The 25733-nt window shown below is 41.2% G+C and overlaps 1 protein-coding gene across 3 annotated transcripts; it reads right to left on the minus strand.

Annotated features, from left to right (window-relative positions):
- Positions 1–302: 302 nt before the first annotated feature.
- ADHFE1 (alcohol dehydrogenase iron containing 1) lies at positions 303–23828 on the minus strand. 3 transcript variants are annotated; one of them, XM_054060273.1, is made up of 15 exons: positions 23738–23828; positions 23549–23586; positions 20183–20226; positions 19953–20006; positions 18612–18766; positions 18233–18429; positions 17748–17825; positions 16519–16624; positions 15123–15275; positions 14334–14432; positions 13329–13407; positions 13087–13183; positions 9791–9948; positions 5986–6114; positions 303–4339 (listed from the first exon to the last, which is right to left on the minus strand). In XM_054060273.1, exons 1-14 carry the CDS (start codon positions 23791–23793, stop codon positions 6031–6033), a joined length of 1398 nt encoding a protein of 465 aa, XP_053916248.1. In that variant the 5' UTR covers positions 23794–23828; the 3' UTR covers positions 303–4339; positions 5986–6030. The 3 variants fall into 3 exon arrangements, with proteins under 3 accessions (XP_053916248.1, XP_053916247.1, XP_053916249.1); XM_054060272.1 differs by lacking the exon at positions 303–4339 and having other exon boundaries at positions 4348–6114; XM_054060274.1 differs by lacking the exons at positions 303–4339; positions 23549–23586; positions 23738–23828 and adding an exon at positions 19441–19592 and having other exon boundaries at positions 4348–6114; positions 20183–20203.
- Positions 23829–25733: the final 1905 nt, after the last annotated feature.

Genomic DNA, 25733 nt, shown 5'->3' on the forward strand with positions numbered 1-25733 from the left:
TCTGTTCATGTTAATTCCTATTTCTCACTGCTCAGATAAGCATACGGTGACAGCTTTCATGAGGCAGGGAAGTGTCCGTTGGAAAATGGATTACGACCAACTCTCGCACATAAACTACTGGGCAACCATCTAATAATGGTCACTAAGAGATACCACCGGTCTGTGCTGGTGACCTAGAGGTGAAAAGACTTTCTTTGTCTGTCTGATTCCCTGAAGCTTTCAAACCCCCAATCAAGGGGAAAGTTCTGATCTAAATGACCATTAATCTTCCTTAAGGTGAAGAGGTCAGAAGAGCAAGCTATTCAATGTTAACTGTTTTTTATGCCAGCAAAAAAAGCGTCTTTATTTCTAATACTGTCTTAAAATACACAGCAACACTTAAACATCCAAACCTCCATAGTGATTTTTCGAAAGTGATGTCAGCTTTTAGATAAATGACAATGTCCACACACAGTGTCAGCCCCCCACAGCTGTGTCCTTAGCCATAACAACAATACCACACAATGGCATCCTTAAATCCCATAAAGGCAAGTGACAATGCCACAGAATGAAGCGATAACACATTGGAGCTGCTGACAATCAGTCCTTAACATGTGTTATCCATTTGACTGCAGGTGTAAATCAGCATTTCAATGTCAAGTTGCTAATTTAAGGCTGTATGGTCAAAAATCCAAACAGCCTACCCTAGGAAAAGCACAAGTGCATTGTTAAAGCTAGTCAAAGTCACTGCAAGTCAGGGAACACAGAGCAAAAGTTCCACATCAATAAACCAGTGTTTGCGCCATGATATATACATTTCATGATATAGTCGTATCAGATTAAATCAAACATTTGCCAGAGCTCAGATGACAGTGTGGGCACAGCCTTCGTTCTATTGCTACTCTGTTAACTTTGGTGTGCTGCCAGCATACACGGCTGCGGAACCGAACTCTGTGGCTCTACAGTGACGTGAATTAACACTGCCCTGCAAAGGATATGGGTTACAGTTCCTCTGCTTTCACTTAACTGTGTGACCTCACAGGTGTGCATTTTTTCCCCCCTTTAATTCTTATGATCGGAGAAATAAGGAAAATACCTGCTGCCACTTGTAGTATTTAAAGTTCTCTGAAAACTGAGTACATGTAATATTTCAAAAGAAATCAAAGACTGCAAGTATTTTTTTCATCCCTTCTTCTATTACTAGGAAAGCAGTTAAGACGCTGATTAACATTCCATTGAGCTGTGTCAAATGATTCTTCCTCTTATTGTTGTTACTTGGCTGCACAACGTTTTCTACCAACTTGCTCGTGGTAGATGTTTCAGTGCAGTGGGGAGAAAAGAAAATGAATGGCATTTTAGTGGGTTATTTAATGTGAGCCTACAATGGGCAAAATATAAAACTACATTCAGAAACATTGCATCCAAGGGAACTGCAGCCTTCCTAATGATAACCCAGGTTCTGGGTGGGGTTTTTTTGTCTGTTTCACTGAGAAATTCAGAGCAACAGTAGAACCTTCTGCTTATTTTCATGGACACATAAAAAATATGCACGAAAGATTTTGTGACAAACTGAGCCTGAGTGATTTCTCATACGCACACTGCAGGTAAGCACAAACGTAACTGCCTGTGGGAAATAAGGCAAGCACAAAGACAGCCGAGACCCTTGCAAGTTCAGTAACTGACAGTCCCACCACACCGTGGCTCAAAGAGGAACTTCTTCTGCAGGTGGCCTGGTGACAAGTTAAAGATGGAACCAGGCTTCAAGACAGGATTAGCAGGAGTGGGAAGGTGTGTGAGACCCTGTTCTCACTGTCCAAGACACTGTGACAGACAAGTGGTCTGTGTTCCTCTGTATCACCTACTGTTCCTGAAGAAACCAGGAAAATGGTCTCATCGCTTTCTGTACTCAGTATTTCTGAATATAAATTAAATTCCTTTTTGTTTAGGAAGTACACAGGGATGATCTGAGGAAAAACGGAGACCATACCTCTAGGGCTCCTGCTGCATTGCATCAGGTTGCCCTTGTCCCTTCTGCACAGACACTTAATGCAGTGATAGATTTATTAGGACGGACCTGTTGAATCAAAGGCATACTGCACATGTTCCGGAGCACTGTGACGCTTAAGCAGATTTACTCAGGGGTTATGGGAAGCACCTAGACATAGCTTGGCTGTGTTTCTTAACCACCACACTCCCTCATCCATTTTTCAGGTCTCAGGGAGATGGGAAGCCAACAAAACAGAAGATGACAGCATTGGCACATTAAGCGAAGATGGTACAACGAGGAATGAGCACAGACACTAACCTACCTGTGGTTTCTTCCATGTTTATTCACACAGGATGATGGTGAGAATTTTTGCTGATTTAGGCATGTTGGTTACACATTTTTTGCTTCATCCTCTTTTTACTTTAACTGCTAGGAAAATCAGCATTAGAATGGGAAGACACAAGGGAAGAGAGGGTCTGGACAAACTATTGTACCAGCTACACTAAGTTCTATTAGTACCAAGCTCTCAGCACCTTGTGAGGGGAGTGGGCTTTCCATTTTGTACTCAAGGTAAAACTACACCTGCTGGTAAACTATTTTCACCAGCACTACACGTGCACTTGTTCATACTCGCTCCCCAAAGCTAATCTTATCACTGTAGACGGACCGAATAAGCAACCAGATAAGCTAGTGTTCAATTTGTGTTTATCTGTGCAGAACTCAGAGAACATAAGGCCAAGGGGGAGAAGTAGCAGGTCAATGTCCATGGCAAGAATTCTGAACATGGTAACTCCTATTCACACCATTCTTCTGTTGTGTCTGAATATCTGCCATTTATGCTTACTTAAAACCTATTTAGAAACCATGATCTAGACAAACTAAGCATTTGTTCTTCTTTATACGAAACCTGACAAATCCTTTTATATAGTTACAGCTACATAAGGCAGAAAGTAGGTCTCTTACTCTACAAGAAAGAGGAGACTCAATCAAATCCTACTGCTAATGAGTACGACATAAAAAGATTGATAATGTTGTTGTCATGAAATATGTAATAATACTTATAACTATGTACTGATTATGCAGACTGAGGCATGCACAAACGGTCCTAAATGTTCACAGAAACACTGTGCAGTAGTTTGGATGCTTTTATTTCGGGAATGCCTCTACCGTTGCTCTTGGTTGTCACCCCACAACACAATGGCTTTGTCTGCACAGCACCAAGATCATCAGGCAAATGACTTTGCAGGAAGAATCACGATGGTCTGTGAAGCTAGCGAAAGCCTGCTTTCTCTGAGTGGTTTTGGTTCAGTTACTTTATAGGATTGAAGTTAACATGCCAGATTTAACCACACACTTTCAATCAAGTTTGTGTTTATAGGAAGTACAATATTATTTGTTATTTGCATTTCAGTATCACTTAAAGGCAATAACAGATCTGTCATGGAGGGCTTGAGTAACAGAGCAGTAACAGGAGCCACAAGAACAAGCTGTCCAGATTTCACACACACGCCCAACCACCACCAGGCACTGACAATTACAGTGCCACTCCAGCTCCCCATATAAATTTCATACAGATGCAGGCTCATGTGCACAAAATAGGCACATTCAAAGATACAGATATCTTTGACCAACTAGGTTGTGTCAGAAAAGAGCAATTTAGTAAGATAAGGCATGAAAAACCCTGGTTAACTGTTCAGTTGTGAATAAAACCACCACTGCCCAGGAGCTGGGGTGTGACTCCCTGTCACACTATCACTATTTGAAAGATAGCACTGGGAGGTGACTTGACCTCCCTTGATTTTTCTTCAGAAAATTTACACTAGCAACTAATAATTGGTGGTGGGAGAACATTTGTGCACCTGATGTCTGTGAGTGCGATTTCACAACCAGTTTAAGCTAGTCGAAGACCCTGATGCTGCCAAAAAGTGATAGAAAACAGAAATGGCCCTTCTTACAGCACCATCTGCTTATGTCGAGTTAGGTATTATATCGAACTCTTTGTCTTGTCTACAAAATACAGATAAAATCCACCATATTGGGGGTGTGTGTGTGTGTGTGTGTGTGAGCCTTAATTTAAAAACCAGCAAGAGTTCTAGGTTATCTGGTATAGGAAGTTAAGTGCAAGGTTCAGTCAGCTGAAAATGCAGCTTGGTCATAACTGCCATACTGGGATAAATGGCAAATAAAAAGTGTGCTGAAAGAAAATACCCTACTTTCCTAACTAGCCCATAGAAGTACCCTGCTGCAGTGATGAAACCTGCATGCTGTTCAGTTCTCCAGAAAGTATATACCCTCCAAACACAGCATGGCTGCCATGAATTAGGCTCCTGGAAAAAAGATTCTCTTCTCAGGATTCCACACTGCTATCACATCCTGGAGAAAAACAGGAGTGGAAAGATGAAAGATTACATACAAAAGCGTTTGACAATTTTTTTTTTTCCCAATACAGCAGCTTTGCACAATAAAGTAAAGTTAATCTCTTGCTATTACAACATATGCCTTTGTGACACAGGTTCTTGTGGGCAATTTCAGCAGAGGACAAGATTCAAAAGGGCATGGAAATCCAATGTCTGTCCTAGCACAGGCAAGGCATACTGGCAGCACTGTTCCTGTGGCCACTAAACCCATTCTGGGGTTAAAACCAAAATCTCCAGTTTTCAACCAGTATCCATCCATCTATTTTAACAGCATTAGAACAGATGCAATGTCAACACACAGAACATATCTGCCCTCAGATTCTGGGACAGCACTAGCTTTATCAGACAAACACAAGAATGCAAAGGCATAAGTACAGAGCCTTCTAGTTCAAAAGGCTGACTGAAAAGTGCTCCCTCCCTAGCAGAAAGAAATAAGCACACCACAAGTTATGGGGTTCTTCTCATGTTTGTTTTGTGCTGTGGTAGCTGCATGAATCAGATGCTGAAATGGTCCAACATGAAGTGGAACCTAATTTAAATTATCTGTACACAAAACCACGTACATTTTCTAAAAGAAGAAAAATAGTATTACAATTTCAGTTTCATTTCTCCCTTTCCCACTTCCCTGTCCCAGGTGACAGTCAACCAGCAGGTTAACAGCTCTGAACATGCACACTCATTCCCACATTTAACCAGTGCTCCCAGCGGGGCACTGTGCAGCCATACGCTACACCACCAACTTTTAATATTGAACCACAGCACACTGCCGCTTCCGTAAGCTGGTGGCTGCCCTCTGAGTGACAGCACCTGCAGGAGCTCAGCAGAAACAATTGCTTCACAGAGAAGCAAGATACAGTTAGTAGCTTCTTTCCACAGAACACAGCAGGAAAAGGGAGCTGTTGCCTCCACAGAGACAAAATGACCATGATGTATGATGTTGTTACATGACCACGCTTTACTCTATTTTTGCTCCTCCTACGAATGCTTTATATAGATTTTAAAAGGCAAGATAAATTTCTGACAAGAAATGTCAAGTTTTTTACCCAAACCAAATTCTCAGGAAGCCTTTTCCAAACATGTATGAAGCATGCAGGTTTCTTCTGAACCAAACAACAAAAGGTGCTCCAGTTGAAGAGCTGCCTTATTGAAGCCAGGTGGTAAAAAGATGACAAAGTAGAACAGAATACAGCAAGCTGATTTTTTCCACAAGGTAACTCCCCTTCCCCATCTAAAAATGTCCCATATTATTTCTTAAACAGCATGACTTTTAAAGACAAAATCACAGACAATTTTAATGAAAAACGTAATTTTGTAAAATGCTTTGGAATATCCCTTACATCATTTTCCCATCTTTTACCACCTCTAAAGCACAAGAAAGTCTCCAGTAAAGTGAGAAGTTTGCTCTTAGTTTTATATGCAAGTTAATACCCCTGACTACTGAGCAAGAAAAAAAGACTCACAGCCAAGCCTTCGCTTCAGAGCACTATTTAGATAAAGATTAACTGCTTGACCTTTTGGCAGTGTACAATGGAACAGAAGTCAAAGACACACAAGTTCTTCCTTTCTCTAAACAATTTAAGCTCCATATCTATAAGAAATTACCTTTGTGTTAGAACAGTGCACACTTTTTGGAACAAAATGTTTAAGCTAATAAAGCTTCATGGAAGCCTCAAAGAGGGCAGATAAGTCTTCCTCTGTTTGGGGACGTGGTGATAGTTTAGTCACTCTCTCCTGCAAGATTAAAAAAAAAACGGATTACAGAAAGTTGCCAATAAAATTAATCAAACAGTAGCTGAACTACGTGCCTTTGTACTAATGCCCTTCACAGGGAATAAAACGGTTTTGCAAATAAGTAATCAAGTAATTACGGTTGAAGCATCATCAACTGCACAATACTTCCAAGAATATATTAGTTTAAATTGCCTATAATTAAATACACAGAAGCAAGATTAAAATGCATTTCAGTTGCAAAGTCAAGTACTTCAAACACTGGTCTCGTCAGTCATAGACGTCCGTACTGGTGGGTAGTATCCTGGGAATACAGTCCATTTTAAAATTCATTCCCTGGCATTGGAATTTGGAGGTCGATTTTTAGGGACCAAGATTTTCAAAATACAACATCTCTCAAAACCATGGAACTGCCACAGATGGGAAGAGCAAATAACGCTTGCAACTCAGGCTCCAAAAAAGAGACACAGCAAGGGACGGTTCTAAAACTGCTTAATAAATAGTCTTTGAACCAGAATACAAAATAGTTGTCTTCATTCGACAGTGATTCGACAGAATTTTCTGGTGCTGAAGTCCCACCAACTGAAACTCAGGTACATGCTTCACTGCTCTGCTTGACAAAACAACCACAAATGCAGAGATGGCAATTCAGAAGAACCCCGCACTACTGAGGATGAGGAGCTGTGTTAGTGTAGGTATTGTTACTGCAGAAACACTCAGCTGAAAGGGCTTAACATTAATGTACTCGGACTGGTTATGATTCATACTTTTATGCTTTCAACAGTCAACAATTTTAACATTTATTGAAAGACTTGGGAGAGTCACAAACATCTGCGAAGACAGAGGCTAGGCCTACACTAGGGATGCATCATCTCTACATGAATGCAGTGTATTTTGGCAAGGTTGAGTTTCTTCTGCTGCAACCTGTTTCAAGACCTCACTTGTGGAAGAGGCTGTCCTAGTAAAAGCTCTAAATTTTTCCCTCCCTTTTCCACATGCAAGACAGTGGATGTCATTTGCTAGGGGCCTTGCCTCGCACATCAAGTGGGATGCTGGAGAAGGGGCTTCTCCAGCCCCCTGCGTTGGGGGAGGCTCAACTCAGTCTCCTGAGCGGAGCACACACCACTGCTGCAAAGCAATGCTGCAGGCGCTCCACTTGCCTCTAAACCCACAAGGCTGTGATTTGTAGACAGGATGGATGTGGTTATACAGCAAGAGAGGCCATGGCACTGTGAGTTTAACACGCGACGTATTGGTCTAGCATTGTGAGGAAGCCAGCTGTGATATGTTCATAGTCTTGCTAGCATAGTTAGTATGGCTTGTGATGAGTCTGAAAAGTGCAGCTTTGTGTGTATAACTTTACCTACATGAGAAGCTTTGCTGGTGCAGCAATAGCAATCAAATGATACCTCTTTCCCCTTCCCCAAACAGCATTGCTACACACACAGACCCAGCCAAATAAAAGCCTAAGATTCTTCTATGAGGTTTTGAAACCAAATGGAAAATTCAAACAGCACGAGGGCAAAAGTATGGGTACTTTTTTCAGACTCACAATATGGGAAATATGACAACTCAGTGTTCAAGCACTCAGTAAATCATCAGACTTATGTTAGGACACTCTGGGCCAAATTACAGTTTTGTAGTCCTCTGCACTGAGATGCACAGAGTTATCTGTAAAGTCACATAGGGCGACAGGATGCAATCACGCTGACAGACTGCAGCATTTCCCAGCTATATCGACAGAAGGCTGCAAATGGATATTCCTCCTGTATGCCAACACAGAGGCACCAGCACTCCCTCTGCACGAGCCTCCTGACATTTGCTGGTGCCAGGACAGCAAGGCCTCAGCTCACCCAGTCTGACTCAGTGCACTCTGGTATCATTCCAAAAATGAGCAACTCCTGGCTTGTCAGTGGATCAGTCTCACTGTAGCTGCCTCTGGGACGTCTGCAGGGGGTGGGTAGGCTAGAGAACAGCCCTTCCACTGTGTCTCATCTTCAGTCCTCCCTATCCCCCCTCAAACACCATTGCAGGGCTGGCCAGCTTAGACCTTGGGACAGCGTCTTCTTTGCTAGACTCACTGCTGTATGTAAATACGATCATCTTCAATAAACTCACTTGGAATAAAATTCTGTTTAAACTTCAAGTATAAGTGCTTGTCCCCGTAGAGTTCCCAGCCCAAATCCTGGCAGTTAGATTACATTAGTTTTGTTTTCCTGCAGCCTGCACTTCATGATGTGGAATAAACCCTGCACACTTCCTAGTGCTATCAGCACTGCACTACAACTGCCTTGTTGACGTGAACAGATCACTGCTGTATTCCAAAGAAAATCTACTGCAAATGGAAAAGAAAAAATATACCAAAGATTAAACTGTATGGACTACCTCTGTGGATAATAACAGGCTATTAAGGACCAATAATACATTTTCATCATGCTACAACTCATATACAAAAATTAGGTTTGAGAAACTATTAGGTGAGCTCATTTTATACAATGCAATTAATCCTCAATGCTGAGACAACACTAAATGAATTAAAAGTCAATTTGAGCTAAGCTAACAAACAAACAAAAAAACCCCTTCAACATCTTTTGGTGAAGAACCTTCCCTAGGTATGCAAAACATGCCTTCAATGAGATGTTGTGCTTATGATGACTCAAACCCAATTGTTTTAAAGGAATATATTTATCAAACCAAACCTCCAAAATGCCCCATAACAATTTACATGCATAACCCATTTGATGAGCGCTCAGAGACCTTAGTCTTCTTCCTGGCTTTGCTACTGCTCTGCTGTGTGTGATCCTAAATAGTTGCACCTTTGTGACATTTTCTCTGGTATAAAATAGGAATATTAATACTTAAAATCTAGTTTAAATTGCTCTGAGATTTACAAATGAGAAGAACTAGACACGGTAAGAGGTACTGCTGTAAAAAGTGAATAAGCTTTCAGCCTACAAATTTTTCTTTTCTTTCCTTAGTGTTTATTTCCTGTGCTAATAATAAATCCTAAGCAGACAGAACAGTCCACAGCATATGAATCAAATTGTCTTTTTACAAGGAAGATACTGGATTTTGCTTTCGGAGTGCTGTGCTGCTTTTCGCAGTGTCTTTGTGAGCACTGAAACAATAAAGGGTATTACAAGTTTAATCTGTATCATCCCAGGGGACCTTATTTCAAATTCTGATGGGGATCAATGGAACAAAAAAGCCATCTGCGAAGAAAAGTGCAACTTCTCAATATGGAAGAGCTTAATGCAAAGCAAGCTTGATCGGTCTTACCAGGTAGCTCTTAGTATTAAGGCTTTATCTATAACTCATCCTGCATACATAATTAGCAGAGATAGTTATGAAAAAGTAGCATCTCCTACAAAGAGAAAGGTCTATGAAAAACATCCTCTTTTTTTGAAAACGTAATGTTAAAAAGAAACCCTAATATCTAGCCATTCTTTCTGAATCCATGCGAAGAACAGACTGCAGAATGCACTCCATCTCACTGAAAAGAAAAGCTTAAACTGTGCAAAGAAACAAAATACAGTTGACTATCCATAATTTTCCTCCATTTTAATTGTCTTCATGTAGGCCTAGAAATAACGTTTGCTTGAAAAGAAATACTTCTGTTTTTTTCAAAAATCTGTTCTATTTTGTTTGAAAAGAAAAACTGTTTTGCTTTCTGTCTTACCTGAGGCAGTGTGCCTTTGACTAATGCAGGGATGTCTGCTTTAGAATAGCCAATTGCAGCTAAGCCATCATCAACATTCAGATCAAATAGGAATTTCCGGAGTGTGTCTGCCAAAATAAATCCTGCATCTTTGATTCTGGCAGTGCGGATGTCAGCTCCTAAAATAAGACATAATGCCTTGACTGTAGGGTGGAGAGAGCGGAGGAAGCCTGTTCTGGACTTAATTTAATCATAATATCAGCTGAATACATATCCATACATAACAGTCACTGTCCTAAAAGAAACATGAAATAAAAAGGGGAATCAGTCTTCATTTTACAGTTAGAATAGTTTGTAAAAGGTGAAATGAAACAAGACCAGGAGAAGCAGGTAACTGCTGCCAGAAAGACTAACTGCCACATGAGGTTAACTTCCTTCCCTTCTGTGCTTACAGGGAGAAGCACTTTTCAGTCTGACTAACTGCTGGGAGGGAAGAAGCGAATGCATGAACGTCAACGTTATTTATTTTTATGGACAGTGTGCCAAATGTTAATTTTAAGGCCTTGAGTTTGCTGACATCTAGAGGACACTGAAACCACTTACTATTCTGTTCTATTATGCATTCAAAGATGGGACCTAGAGCATGTTGGCTGAGACAGACAGGAGATGGCAGGGCAGTGTTCAAGGGGTTATGTAAATTCTAAACTTAATGCTACTTGAATATATGCTAACTTGTGTAGAATGATGTAGAACTGAAGAGCAGGAACTGGTGTCTCTGAAACATGTACTGAACAGTAATGAAAGCATCAATATAAATTGAAAGATCACCAATATTTCTTACAGAACACCTTTTTCCCCTTCTTCAATGAATGGTCAGGACTTGTTTAAAAGTAATAATAAAAACATGTCCAAATAGAAGACACAGGTTCCTCCACATGATTTCTTTTCAAAGTAAGATGAGCTAAATTTGTTCTCTATGTAACCTCAATGATGTTACACCAGAACTATGTTAGGTCTGAGCGCCTTACTGTGAGATGAGTAAGAGCACAACATAGCTACAGGAAAAATATTTCCTGTGATCCTCACACAGTTCAGTGTAACATTCAAAGGGGATTAAGTGAACATGAGCATGACAAGCTCATTTGAGGAACTCAGATATTTGGGTAGTAAGACTAGCAGTACTGTAGCAGATAACATCTGGGAGAAATTAATAAGGCATGACAGAATCTTGTACGATGTCTCATGCTATTGGGATTATGCCACGCAGTTTGAGTTTACCCTGGGTTTTGCTGTAGAGGAGTAACTGGGACATAAATCTTGTATCTTCAGGTAGTAAAGTAAAAGGGAGAGGAAGGAGGCAAAAAAAAAGGACAGTAAACATGAAGAGCAGTTTTAAAATATTGCTATAGTTCTAGTACTTTCTTTTTGCTCTACCTAAAAGACACATCAGTCTTTGATTGCACTTAGAAAATTTCTGGCCACACGCACACCTATTTCAACTGTTTAAGAATCCACCCAGGGAGGTATTAAGCTTTTTCTGGCTGTACCCAAATTCACAGCTGTACATACAACATAGCTATTTAGTAATCTGCTTCATGTCATAAAATACCTTCTTAGTCACTGCATTTGGCAACATGACAGATTTGAATCAGCTACTGTAGTCAGTTGGACTCTGGACTGGAATTAGAAGTAAACAACCCAGGCAGAAATGAATAAATTAAATTCCACGTGACATGTTTTCGGCAGAGTCCCTTTACCACATGGCAGACAATAATATAATTTAAATATCTATTGTGAAAATTATCAGAGATTTTAGAAACACAATTTATGGCAGCAGTTCATACCATAAAACCTAGAGGTTTTTTAAAATCAAGAAGCCAAATTTCAAATTCTCTGATATGCAGTGCCGGGCAGTTATCCAGAAACATTTTCTCAGTCTACTTTGAATTGTGTTATTGCTGTAGGAACGCTGACATTTTGCAGCTAGTATACAATTTCAACTAGGTTTATGTTCTGGATTTGACCATAGTCAGGACTGCATACTTTGTAGGAACAAACTCATGGCCATCATATATAAAATAAATGGAATTTTCCCTGATATAGTTTTTCTGACCATGTTGTTTTACACTCTCTTTAAAAGACTGATATTTTCATTGGCTACATGAAAGCCTCAGTTTTTCTTGAAACCAACAATGCTTTCAGATTACTTACACAAGGAAGTCACACATGTGACTGGATTGCTGTGATTTGCGTACAGAAGGCTGAATGTCATACAAAGGACTGAACACAGACTTTCCAAATACCAGGAGTTGCCACATACCACTTTCTACCCTTTACACTGCTGCACAGTGCGACTGTGATTGCTCATTAGCAAGCATGAGCATTAGCATCACTTTAGCTACAGCACAGTGCAGACAAAAATCCTGACCTTAGATATAAATAAATTAGCCCACCATGGAGCCGTGCTGTCACAGCTAGACTGCTAACAGCTCTCAGGTTACATCATCAAAAGCTAGTTTATTAATTATAGACAGCCATGCTGGGTGTGCAATGAAGAGGTATCCTTTCCCCAGAACATCTTCTGGTGATGGGTTGCACAGATAACAAAGCACTGTAGGAAAAAGTAACCTTTAAACAAACTGTCAGGGTGCAGCATTTACTTTTATACTGCTAAGAAGCAGAAAAGGCCAGTTTGTTCACTAACCCACTTCTCAGCCATCACAGATGTGTCCACAGAAACAGCTACTCTGTGTCTTCCCTAGTCACTGGCACAGAGAAATTCTAGCACCTACAAAAAAGCTCAGGCCTGCATTCAAAAAAGACCAAAGCCCACAGCTGCATGCCATGGAAAAAGGGCAGTAGTGATTCAGAACTGTCCTAATGTATTGCCACTGCAGGAAATTTGTCAGGCAAAATGCTTCCTTTTAGCTAAGAGGTACACCCAAGTACTGTTTTGTTTTATGGTGTCTACTCTAAAGTAATTGCTCTCCATAAAGCACCAAGAGAGATGTCAATCACAGCTACTCTCTCCCAATTCATAATAGACCTACAGTTAATTTCAGCTGCCCAGTTTTCTAGCCAAGAAGCAGATTTCTCCACCTTGTTTCTCTAACTACATCACCCAATATAAAGATTTAGCATTATTCAACTTGTTTGCATTATGTTTAACTCAGTCAGACTTCAGAATCTTGTTTTTTAAACTTAAAACCTCCATGACAACCAATAACAACTGCTTGCATGCATTTTTTTCTCCTCCCCAAAAGATATTTTGGAAAGAATTCCATTTGTATGAGTAAGTTGTATCCACAGATTCCTACCTAGTATCTCTGCAGCTTCCAAGTGCCGCTCAGGGTGTACCTGTGCCGTGAAAGCAAACACTGCTGGGGATGTCAGCACCACAGAAAGGCCGTGAGGCTGGGGACAAAGGGGAAAAAGAAAAAAGAATAATCACATCAACAGAACGCGTACTTTCAACTTCAATGTGTTTTAATGCTCATTAATATGAGGAAATAGAGAACTGAAATGTATAATATGAAAACAAAGATAAACCAAGTTTTACCACTAAAGAGTGATCCACATTATAATCCTTCGGTTTGTAAGTTTTCACCAAACCAGAAATAGGGTAAGACATTCCATGGCTGGAACAGAGGGTAGACAGAAAGTGGTTAGGGCAGGTCTCCTGGTATCTGAAAAATTTGCCTTCAGTCCCTTGTGTGGTCAGTCTTCTGTATGCAAGTCTCTTAGGTACAGATACTAAAAGGGTATTTAGGTATGGTATGGATATTGAATACAGACAATCCTCACCCCTTTGCATTCTAGGGACCTAGCTGTAAAAAAATATCTCCTTACTTTGTGACTGTGAAGTTATATTAGTCCATGGACTGGACTGAAAGATGCTCAATTACTAAAGTAATATAGATATGTCAAAACCAGCATAATCTCCACCCCTACCTGACCACACTGCCTGAGAAAAATAAACATTAATTTTAAAGTCTAATTAAAGAATGGATTTGCTCAAACAAAAGAATGAAAGAAAAGCCTCTGAAGAGAATGACTGCTAATAACTTCTCCACACTATTCAGGATTAGGGTTTGCTCGTCCGAGATTTTCACCCATATGAAACTACATTGCCTTGCAGTATTAATTACAGCTCATTTCAGCCTGATGAATGCTTACCCCTCAGACCAACTTACAGACAATTGCATCAGCTCAGGAATGGCACAAGATTACCTCGTTGCTGTCTCACTGCAAAACAGCTGGCATAAAATCCAACATTTTAAATGCCATTGATGGTTTTATTTCTCATAACTAGAGTTTTTACTATCAAGGAAGGTAAAGGCCATGTTTCGTAATTTTCACATGATTGGATTTGAGTATCTCTAGCCAGAATACACAATCCTCACACATATAAATGGCAAGCGCCTATCAATTTCTCACAACCAGACTATAGGCAGGCCAGTCTTATTACACAGTCAGCAACAAAGGCAGCAATGTCTTTGGCAATCTGAACCAAACACTGGCTAGAAGCTGACCTTGGATGGGATTAACATTTTTCTGTACTCACCAGAGATGAACACCAGCATTGCCAAAGCCAATACCTGCAAAAGCACTTGCTAGGTGCATGTTGGCTCTTGCTTCACGGTCTTCAGGGTTTCTGATGGCTCTGTGCACCATGAAGACAACAGTACCAGTTAATTCACAAACAGATTGGTAACTCAGGATGGAGAAGGGAGAGACCTTCTTTATGGACAGGCATACAAAAACCTCTAAGATAAGCTGAGATAACACAGGGAATAGGATCAACTCACACTTCAGTGAGAGAATGAATCTGCTTCTGGATCAACAAGTAGATCAAACTGGTTCAGTGAAGGGCAAGTTTCCTGTCACTTTTCAAAAAACTGGGTTGATAGAGTGAACTTAGCCATACTCACCTCAGTGGCAGTTTTAACAATTCTACTTAGGAGCTTTGGCAATCATAAGGTTGGACTTGATCTCAAAGGTCTTTTCCAACCAAACGATTCTATGATACGCATGGCTCCCAGACCACTCTAGCTTTCTCGCCACCTCAGTAGATGGTGGTCTAAGCCCCACCGTCTGTGTGGTAAGAGGACAGGGATCCTTGCCTTCCTATGCATCAGACTGCTTGCGTAGTTTGACAACTTGGAGAAAAAGTCTCATGAGTAGATTCCCTGGGAAAACTACTTTTTGCTTTATTTAATATCCAGGGTCAAAGCCAAAAGTTTAATGTAGTAATTGCCTTATTTTAGCCTAAAACTCGAGTTCTTCTGTGCATCCCTTCGTGGGCACTGAAGACTGAACATACTGCAAAGGGGGTGGTTGTTAAACTTACTACCTTTTCAAATATTTAGCCACAATGCGCAGAGCATGAAGAGCCCAGACATCACTGATGGGGTTGCTGCCTTGGTAAGCCGGTCGGTTGATTGGATTTGAAGGGCAGGGACTGCGCATGTTGTAAGGAAGAGCGGTGTATGATTCTAGAGCGTGGCTAAAAGAAAGATTAAAAATTGAATTATTTCAGTGGGAGGGCTCTATTTTACTGCTCTGCTGCCCTTTGAATGCAGGTTCTTCTTATTTAGTTCTGGTGTCTAACAGTTGCCAAACCCAGAAATACAATCCCTAGACAACTGAGAGAACACTGGGTGGGCACCTCCAAAGTGCTTCACTCTCCAACAGACACACAGTAGGCAATCCAAACATGGTCACAATTTATCAGCTCACACCATGCTTAAAGTTAGGTTGGATGAACGGGCATCTTGGGGTGTAACACTTCTCACTGAAGAGCACTGTGCATCTGCAACGGGTTTGTTTCTTTTTTGCAGGACAGGAATTGTAAGAGGCTTTAGCATTGGAAGTATGGTAAACCAGTTTTGTTTTAAAAGTATTGATCTTCAAAAAAATGGGAGTGTGATATTTAAGCTAAGCGGAACTAAGAACAGTCTCATTTCCCAGATACTTGTGAGTTTGACTATATAAATAAGGGGAACTGCCTACATTCCCATATCTAGATGGACAAAATTATAGACAAACCATTTCCATTTATGACACATGCCTCAGTTCCACTACAGACACTGTACTTCAGGACACTTTACCAAGCTTGAGAAATCACACTGTTCCATTACACATCTATTACTGAAATATACACAGCATCCAAAACCAAAGTAAGCTCTGGCCCTCTGAACAGAAACTTCCAAGCATCTTGTGCCGTTAAAAGCTGTATGGGTTTAAGATATATAAAATGTGCCAAGTGGAAAGTACATTATGAGAGAGGTTCTGAAGATGGTCATAATTGACCTAAGACATGCCAGCATCCCACAAGCCTTCACAAACTTTTGTTGTCACATTGTGGATTTTATTAAAAAAATCCTTGTTCTCTATTCCCTGCTCTGTCTGTGGGATGTGCTACACACTGTTGCAATTGTCATTAATCATTGAAGACTGAGACTCTGTTCCCTGACAACTACCACCCTGGAAGCAAATGGTTTCTTCAGTGCACTGCAAAAACATTAAAATTTCTATGAATAAGTGATTTGCTTCCATACATTTTGAGGCAGGTAGTGAAATTAAGCAAGAAGAAAGTATAATGGAAACCACCTTAAAAAGAGCAGGAATGGGAGAAGAAAAGATGATCATCCTTTTCTGCTCCTAAAATATATATTTTTTGTACAACCATCATAGCAAAAACACAAAATTATAACAAATTCAAGTAGCAGCCTACACAGAAAACTCACCAAAGCACATCAAAGCCACTGTTGGCCACTATTCGTTCAGGCATAGACAGTGTGTGTAAAGGGTCAATGATCCCTAATGTTGGCTTAATGGCCCTTGAAGCAATACCTGCAATATATAAGTAAGAAAAATGAGTTAAAGATTTTTTGCAACAAAATAGGACAAGACAATCCTAAGGTTCAAAACATAACAATAATGAGGGGTAATTATTTGAAACTATGAAGAGAAAAGCCAAGAAAGAGAAGGCAGAGTAAGAAGTATCTATGAATGTAAGTCTTATTGATGATGAAGTCTCTGTAAGTAAGTTTTGAACTGAGATTGTTGCCTGAAGTGAATTATACCAGACAATGTTCTGTCTCCATTTGTAACCCTTCCCGCCTGGCCTATACTTCCCAAATGTCTATGCTGAATGGCATCTGCAACATTATTCTTAGATTTGTATCTTCTGTGAACAATCAGAGGGGACAACTGGTTTGTGTCTACAATCCATTGCTATTGCTAATTGCTGTCTTCAGCATCCATAATATGCCTTCCTGTTTTGGTTAAGGGCGCACAGATGTACAGAGAAAGACAGACACAGACAGACCGATTAACTACACACAGACTAGAAAACTCTGAGCTATGGTCAGAGCTCCTTAGCACACCCATTTAGGTCACAAGTACCAAGTGGCACATAAAATCCAGAGGTTTAGAACTAAAATCTCAAAAAGGTTATGAAGCTTAAGATGACAATTTAGCCCTAAAGTTTATTTGGCAAGGATGAAAAGGCCAAATGAAGACAGCGCCCCTCACTCACACAGCATCTCAGGCCTGAGGTTCCAAAAGTCAGGAACAGAAACATTTGGTTGCAATTATACAACAAAGAAATAGAAGTCTTAGAAGCATAAAGAAAAAGACAAAGGAAATAAGGAACAGTTGGTTGACCCTGAATGTAAGTAGAAATTTCCTTTGCAATTAACATTTTGTGCCATTTAAGAACTTGAAAGATTTTAGTTTCCTGTTTTGCCTTCAAACTATAATCCACTATATTGCATAGGCATTTAATTATGCTAATATGTTATAAATTTAATTCAAAAAGGAAACTTTTAATCTTTTCAAATTTGCCTGTGGTGGTTGAATCAAACAAAATGACACCTGAAAAGTCATGCAGCATCCCTTTCTTTCATGACACAGAAATAACGAAGACATTGGAAAATCAATTGTCTTGACTAGCAGAAAAAAAAAATCTCACCAGTTTTCACTTTTAGTTCTTTGAAGTCAAAAATGGCAACACCAGTAGTTTCACTTCCAGTTCCAGATGTTGTTGGAACTTAAAAGGAAGAATAAAGATAACAACAAACTACAAGTAATACGTAATATTGCAAAATAAATAAGTAAACCCACAATAATAACTCCACCAAAAATACACGATCCAGGAAATTCCAGAGGTATTTCTGATCCGAAGCCCCAGGTCAAAGAGAAACTGACACTTTGATCTCTTTTCTCACCAAAAGCAGTCCAGCTTGGCTAAACAAGGCAAACTAATGACAAAACCTGTGATTTTACTTCCACTGAAGTAAACAGCAAAATTGCTGCTGCATACAAGTAGAGAAGTAAGCCCACAGAATGGTGAAGCAGTGGTGGTAAACTGATTTCAGCAAAAATATTGTATGCAGAGTGTAGAATGACTACCCTTCTCCTAGCCCTCAACCTCCACACCCTGCACTCCTGCTTTACCTGCAATGAGTGGCTTGAGAGGCACAGTGACAGGCTTCCCTTTCCCAATAGGAGCATTGACGTAATCCAAGAAGTCTGATGCAGGGCTGGCCGCATACAGGTTGGCAGCTTTACAGGTGTCAATGACAGACCCTCCTCCAACAGCAACGTAGGCATCAAACTCTCCCTTTTTAGCAAAGTCAATGGCATCCAGGAAACTTGGAAAACAAGAAAAGCTTTCCGATTAGTCAGGAGAATTGAGCAACTTGCAGTCACAATACAATAGAGCAAATGACTATTAAGACGAGCGCACGGGTCACAAGGAGGTGTTTAAACAGCTGTATGGCATGCTGCAAGAGCCTAGGCACTACTTTGAGAAGTGGAGTGTCAGAAGTAATACCTTTGGTCTGTTGGTTCCACACGGACATTATCATACATCTGAAAGTTTATACCACATTTTGCCAAGGAGTCCAATACTGCATTCACAGGAGGGAGCTGGGAGAGGTTTTTATCTGTCATCAAACAAACTTTTCTAGCACCAAGATTCTGCAGGTCCTAAAATAACAATGAAATCAAACCCAAAACAACTGGTATAAAATCATACATTGAACTATTTAAATACTAATCCAAACCAACGGAACCATTTAGTAATAAAAAAAAAACCAACCCAAAAATAGTTGATTATTGTAAAATTTTTGCAACAGTATCAGATAAAGAGGATTAACCACATACATATAGGATGCAGAAAACAGCATAAAGTATAACATTGCCAAAGTTAGATGGTTGAAATCTTATGACAGAAAAAACCTAAGATGTTGAACAAGTGAAAAGCATATAGATTCACCTAAGACTACAAAAAAAATGCGAAGTATTTTCTAAAATATTTTTTTCCTACACAATTCCTGTGACATAAAAAGACTTTTCCACAGCACAGGTCTCACCAAACTGCCTACAAATGCATGACATTAAAATCTTAAAAATTTAATATTAATTTACTGCTGAAAAATAAAAATAAGGTGGGGAAAAGAAGAAAAATAGTTCTACACCTAATCTTTGCTAAATTGATTGACAATAGCTATTTAATACATGCAATTCGGAATAATCCTATAAACAGAAGTTCTGTCTAACTTAATATCTATTAATTCACTTTTCAAATTTTGAAATAAAAAAGAGAACTGTTAATCCTATAAACGCCAAGAAAAGAGGAAAAATGACGAATTAAAACACACCTTGAAAATGATAACTGGCGTACCGTACTCAGGTGAACCATCTCACATTTTGTTTGATGAAACAAAAATTCTACGCTCTCACAGTGCAAACTCAGAGCTGAATAAATGTCCATCTAATTTAATGGAAAGTCTCTGGCATATTTTAATAAGCACTAGAAAAGACAAAAGTGATCTTGAGAAAATTCTGCTGTGTCACCAGGATTCAAAAGTTCTTGAATTAAATTCCCCGTCAGAGAAAAATACTGTTGCATAGTCCTGGCAAATCATCAACTAAGCTCCATTTCATGTATTTACTTATATCACAGCAACGGTGTTGTAACATGCTTCTGTTCTTTATCGAGCAGTATTTTCTGACCTTTTTACACTGGTATATATGACTACACATACTGCAAAGCAGTGGAGATTCAGACACATAATACATAAGCTTTCCCTTATAAAATGTATTGATAGCACCAGCAGCCCTTTATAAAATAACTTTTCGCCAGTGATTGAATTACACTATGGAAGCTTACCATGCCAATCTCTTTAGTAACTCCTTCTCCATATCGGATGTTTGAAACGGCCATCTACCAAAAAAAAAAAAAGAACATTTTTTTTTCTGGAAAAAAAAAGGAGAAATGGCATCTAGTCCCAAGCAAAGTGAAATATATATATTTACTAATAGAAATATTTGTTAAATGCCATATTTGGACTTACACAAAATACTACTTTTAAATCAAACATATTTTATTATTAAATCTACCTCAAATGCATATTCTCTATTTCCCAGGGTAGGCCATTCAGGAACTGGAATGGAAATGAAATAGCAAAATTAGGGAACACAAAGAGACTTCATTCTGTATCTCAGCACTAGAGTTGACAGATTATTTTCCTTTTAAAATCACTGATACATTTTCACAGGTCATCTTGGCTTGTCTGGGTAACAGTCACCTGTTTTATTCCTTGTTGTTGATGAAATTAAATGATCCAAGTACTTAATTTGATTCGTATAATTCAGCAAAAACGGTGTGTCTTTTCTTTTTTTCTTCAAGAATTAATTCTTCCCTATAAAAACTGAGTAAGTTACTAGGAAGTATGCATGAGAATTTGTTATCACTCTGCAAGGACCAGAACAGCATGTAGTAAGTAGAGCCGAGTATCTGCAGAGCGTGCAGGCTGCCTACCTACCAGTTGATAGGTGTTACGAGTGTGTAGGAGCTACATGATAACTGTGAGAACAACTTTCAAGACAAATCCTTGAGACATCCTCCATATGTACTCACGTAGAGGACATCTTGTGTACGTGTGAGAGTAATACCAACAGGTGTTTGCTCTTCTTTTTACTTCTGACTAGTCCTGAATTTGCAAGTCAAACTCAATTGCTTGCTTGAAAATTACGGAACTGCATGCATCACCAATAATAAACAGAGCTTTGGTATAAATTGGTGCGTTACTATCAACTTTATTTAGTAGAAAAGATATTTACAGGGGTATTATTTCAGTAACATCCTCTCTCTGCTATGACATTTTTACATAAATTACCACAAAACTCAATTTCTTGCATATCCTGATTTCGCCACAGTGAAACTAAGTGCATCAACTGAAACAGACCATTCTGCTCCAAGAAAAGATCAGATGAGACATTCTGCTCTTCCTGCTGAAGTCACGCCTTCTGTCTGCTACATTAATTGAAAATATGCGATTTGGATTCAGATCCAATGAGTGAGGCCATGATAATGAGTCTTAGAGACACTCTGGGGTGCACTGAAGCACTGACCCACAACAGTAACAGATAGATGTATTAAAATCCTTTATGCGCTCTCTATTCAAGGCCAGGCCAGCTGCTATCAGCTCTTTCACTGCCATCTCTTGCCAGGCTGTACATGTTTGACCTCTCCTGGAGTCTGAGTCTGCTGTACTCTTGGTCATTAATTTGACAGGCTAAGAACATGTCCAAGCCATTTATTCTCTTCATTTCTGATAGTATAACAGATGCCCCGCTGTTATATTCTTGAGCCAAACTTAACTTTCAGGAAGAATTTTACTGTGTTAAAAAATCGCACGATTTCCTTGAACACTGCCCAGAAACACAATGAACGGGGTTTTTTCCTGCTTCAGTCACTGTTCAATCTATTCCCACTATTCAGAGACTTATTGAACTGACATCATCTTGCTAGATCATAGACTCAATTGCTGCCTAGAACTACAGAGGGGGTTCTTAACTGAGACTTCGGTTTAGCAAGGGCTTAGTTTGAATCGACCGACTAGGTCATTAAGCAGATAAGCAGAAGAATGCAATTCTATTTCTCAGCTGTGCTATTGTCTTGCTATAAGATGGTTTTGGGCAAAACAAATACCTGAACATATCTATAGCTTTTCAATTTCTAAAATGGTAATTCTTTAAAAAGTGTCTTAAGTAAAGCACATGAAACCAAGCCACTCGGAATTTTACACTGCTGAAATTATGTCCCAAAATACTAATTTGTATTAGATCTGGAAACTAAAGAGCAAACAGATAGCTATTCCCATAGCCTCCCTACAGTCAATGCAAACAGAAAACCCTCCCAGGCTGACTCTGTGACTTGGCGCAGCTCTCCTGCTCTTACTCCACAACCCTGGCCTAAGCAAGCCACATACTTGGGACTGACTGTAGAAAAAGGCTATAGAAATTACGCTGCTCAAGCCAAAGCACATCTTTGTGAACAGCTTGTTTTTATCCATATTGCTTCCGAATTCTTTTCTAATGTAACAGATGTGTGTTTTTCCCCTTGGAAGCAGATCTAAACTTGAGATGGTTCAGGTGATGACAGCAGCAGTACCAGCCAGACAAAATTTCTGATCAGTGTGCCTCACAGAAAGGGGAGGGAGAGACAGGATGCATTGATTGTTGTTTACATGGAAACACTCAATCTCTCCACTAATAACCACTGCACCTGTACAGCTGCAAAGTTAACAGCTTTCCAGTACTTAAAGGGGATCTACCAGAAAACTAAGGAGAAGCTCTTTATCAGGGAGTACAGTGACAGAACAAGGGGTAACATTTTAAGCTGAAACAGGATAGTTTCAAATTAGTTATTAGGAAGAAATGTTTTGCTGTGAGGCTGGTGAGACACTGGAACAGGTTGCCCACAGAAGTCATAGATGGCCCATCTCTGGAGGTATTCAAGACCAGGCTGGAGGCTTTGAACAACCTGACCTAGTGGAATGTGTCCCTGCCCATGGCAGTGGGGTTGGAACTGGATGATCTTCAAGGTCCCTTCCAACCCAAACCATTGCATGAGTCTATAGGAACAGTTAAATATTGGAATATTCTCTCCAGGAAAGTGGTAGATGAGTCTACACTGGACACTTTCAAGGCTTAGCTTGACAGGGTGCTGGGCCATCTCACTTAAACCATGTATTAGCCAAAAAGGTTAGACCAGATGATCCTTGAAGTCCCTTGCAACTTGGCATTTGATGATTCTATGAACACTGACAAGCTGAGAGTTGGACTTGTTCAGCCTAGAGAAGAGAAGGCTCTGGGGAGACCTTGTAGCGACCTACCATTCTATGAGAAGCCTCCCACCTGTTCCCTCTGCCCAGGTTATACCAATACTTCAGTTCTGGGCCCCTCGCTACAAGGATGTTGAGGATCTGGAGCATGTCCAGAGAAGAGCAATGAAGCTGGTGAAGGGGCTGGAGAACAAGAGTTACGAGGAGCAGCTGAGAGAACTGGGGTTGTTTATCCTGGAGGAGGCTGAGGGGAGACCTTATTACTCTACAACTACCTGAAAGGAGGTTGTAGAGAGGAGGGTACTGGCGGCTTCTCCCAAGTGAAAGGGGACAGGACAAGGGGGAATGGCCTCAAGCTGCACCAGGGGAGGTTGACTGGATATCAGGAAAAAAAAAATTTCACAGAACAGGTCATTGGGCACTGGCAGAAGCTGCCCAGGGAGGTGTTTGAGTCACCATCTCTGGAGGTGTTTAAAAGACAGGCAGAGCAGGTGCTAAACATGGTTTAGTGGCAGGTAGGAATGGCTGAACTCAGTGATCCAAGAGGTCTTTTCCAACTGGGGATTCTATGATTCCATGATACCTAAGGGGCACGGTCTCCTACCAGACTCTTTTGGAAACACGAATTAAGTCTTACCTTGGGAATAAGTGTGGGAGTGGCTCGGGCACCGACATCTGGTTAATAAAAAGGAAAATGCAGGGTTAAAAGGAAGAAAAAAACCAATGCGGAGACCCCACCCTTCCCTCGCCCCCCGTCCCGAGGGGTCGTTCCGGCTCCAAGGGCACCAGGAGCCCCCGCGCGGCCCGGAGAGGCTCCGCCACTCACGCCGCGCGCTGCAGTCGCTGCAGGAGCCGCACGGCGCGCGCCCGCCCCGCCGCCATCGCCGCCGCCAGCACCGCCCCCAGCGCCGCCTGCGGGCAGAGAGCGGGCAGCGGCCCGGGGTGAGCTGCCTCCGGACAGAGGGCAGGGAGCCCCTCCGGCAGCGTGTTCGCTCTCCAACGGGGGGGGTTAAACTGTTCGTTCTACCAAGAGGTCTAACAGCCTCACCTCTGTGCCTGGGAAGGTCATAGAACCATAGAATAGTTTGGGTTGGAAGGAAGATTAAAGCCCATCCAGTTCCAATCCCCCTGCCATGGGCAGGGACACCTCCCACTAGATCAGGCTGCCCAAGGCCCCATCCAACCTGGCCTTGAACACCTCCAGGGACAGACGGGGCATCCACAGCTTCCCTGGGCAACCTGTGCCAGTGTTTCACCACGTGCATTGAAAAGAAATTCTTCCTAATGTCCTGTCTAAATCTGCCCCTCTCGAGTTTGTACCCATTCCCCCTGGTCCCATCACTACAAGCCTTTGTAAACAGTCCCTCCCCAGCTTTCTTGTAGCCCCTTCAGGTACTGGAAGGTCGCTATAAGGTCTCCTCAGAGCCTTCTCTTCTCCAGGCTGAACAAGCCCAACTCTCCCAGCCTGTCCTCTTATGGGAGGTGCTGTAGTCCTCTGATCATCTTTGTAGCCCTCCTCCGGACCAGTTCCAACAGCTCCATCTCCTTCTTATGTTGAGGATTCCAGAACTGGACACAATACTCCAGATAAGGTCTCACAAGAGAGGAACAGAGGGGCAGAATAACCTCCCTCAACCTGCTGGCCACGCTTATTTTGATGCAGCCCAGGATATGGTTGGCCTTCTGGGCTGCAAGCGCACAATGCTGGCTCACAGCCCACTTCTGCAGCCTATCCAGGTCCCTCCAGAACAGATCATGGAACAGATCCTCCTAGAAGCCATGCTAAAGCGCATGGAGGTGATTAATAGCAGTGTGGCTTCATCAGGGGCAACAGGGGCAAATCCTGTGTGACCAATGTAGTGGGGTAACCACTGCAGCGAACACAGGAAAACCGATGGATGTGATGTATCTGGACTTCTGTAAAGCCTTTGACACGATCCTCCACAATATCCTTCTCTTTTAATTTGATAGATATGTATTTGATGGATGGACTTTTTGGTGGATATGAAACTGGTTGGATGGCCATATTCAGAGAGTAGTGGTCAATGGCTCAAAGTCCAAATTGAGATCTGTGACAAGCGGTGTCCCTCAAGGGCCTGTGCTGGGACCAGTGCTGTTTAATATCTTCATCAATGATGTAGACAGTGAGATTGAGCGCACCCTCAGCAAGTTTGCAGATGACACCCAAGTGAGTGGTGCAGTTGCCACACCGGAAAGACGGGATGTCATCCAGAGGGACCTGGACAGGCTAGAGAAGTGGGCCTGTGTGAATATCATGAGGTTCAACAAGGCCAAATGCAAGGTCCTACACCCGATTCCGGGCAACCTGCAGTTTCAATACAGGACAGGGGATGATGTGATTGAGATTAGTCCTGCAGAGAAGGACTTGGAGGTGCTGGTTGATGAGAATCTTTACATGAGCTGGCAATGTGCGCTCACAGCCCAGGCGGTCAACTGTATCCTGGGCTGCATCAAAAGAAATGTAGCCAGCAGGATGAGGGAGGTGATTCTGCCCCTCTATTCCTGTCTTGTGAGACCTCATCTGCAGAAGCGTCCAGTTCTGGAACCCTCAACATAAGAACCTTCTTATGTTGAGGATTCCAGAGGATAGCTGGGTAAGAATACCACCTTACACAGAGGTTTAGCTTCTTCATTGCGCTCAGGCTGCCACCCTACTGAACTGCTACAGAATGAGACAACGTAACTGCTAGTCACCTAGGTTTTTCAAAAACTGATTTGCAGCAAGATATTACATTACTATTCGCTTGATATTGCTGAAACTTATTTTATTCCCCCAGGAACAGCACCAGCCAACAGCATCT

The sequence above is a fragment of the Cuculus canorus genome, chromosome 2 (genome assembly GCF_017976375.1).
Source record: "Cuculus canorus isolate bCucCan1 chromosome 2, bCucCan1.pri, whole genome shotgun sequence".
In the NCBI taxonomy this organism is placed as follows: Eukaryota; Metazoa; Chordata; class Aves; order Cuculiformes; family Cuculidae; genus Cuculus; species Cuculus canorus.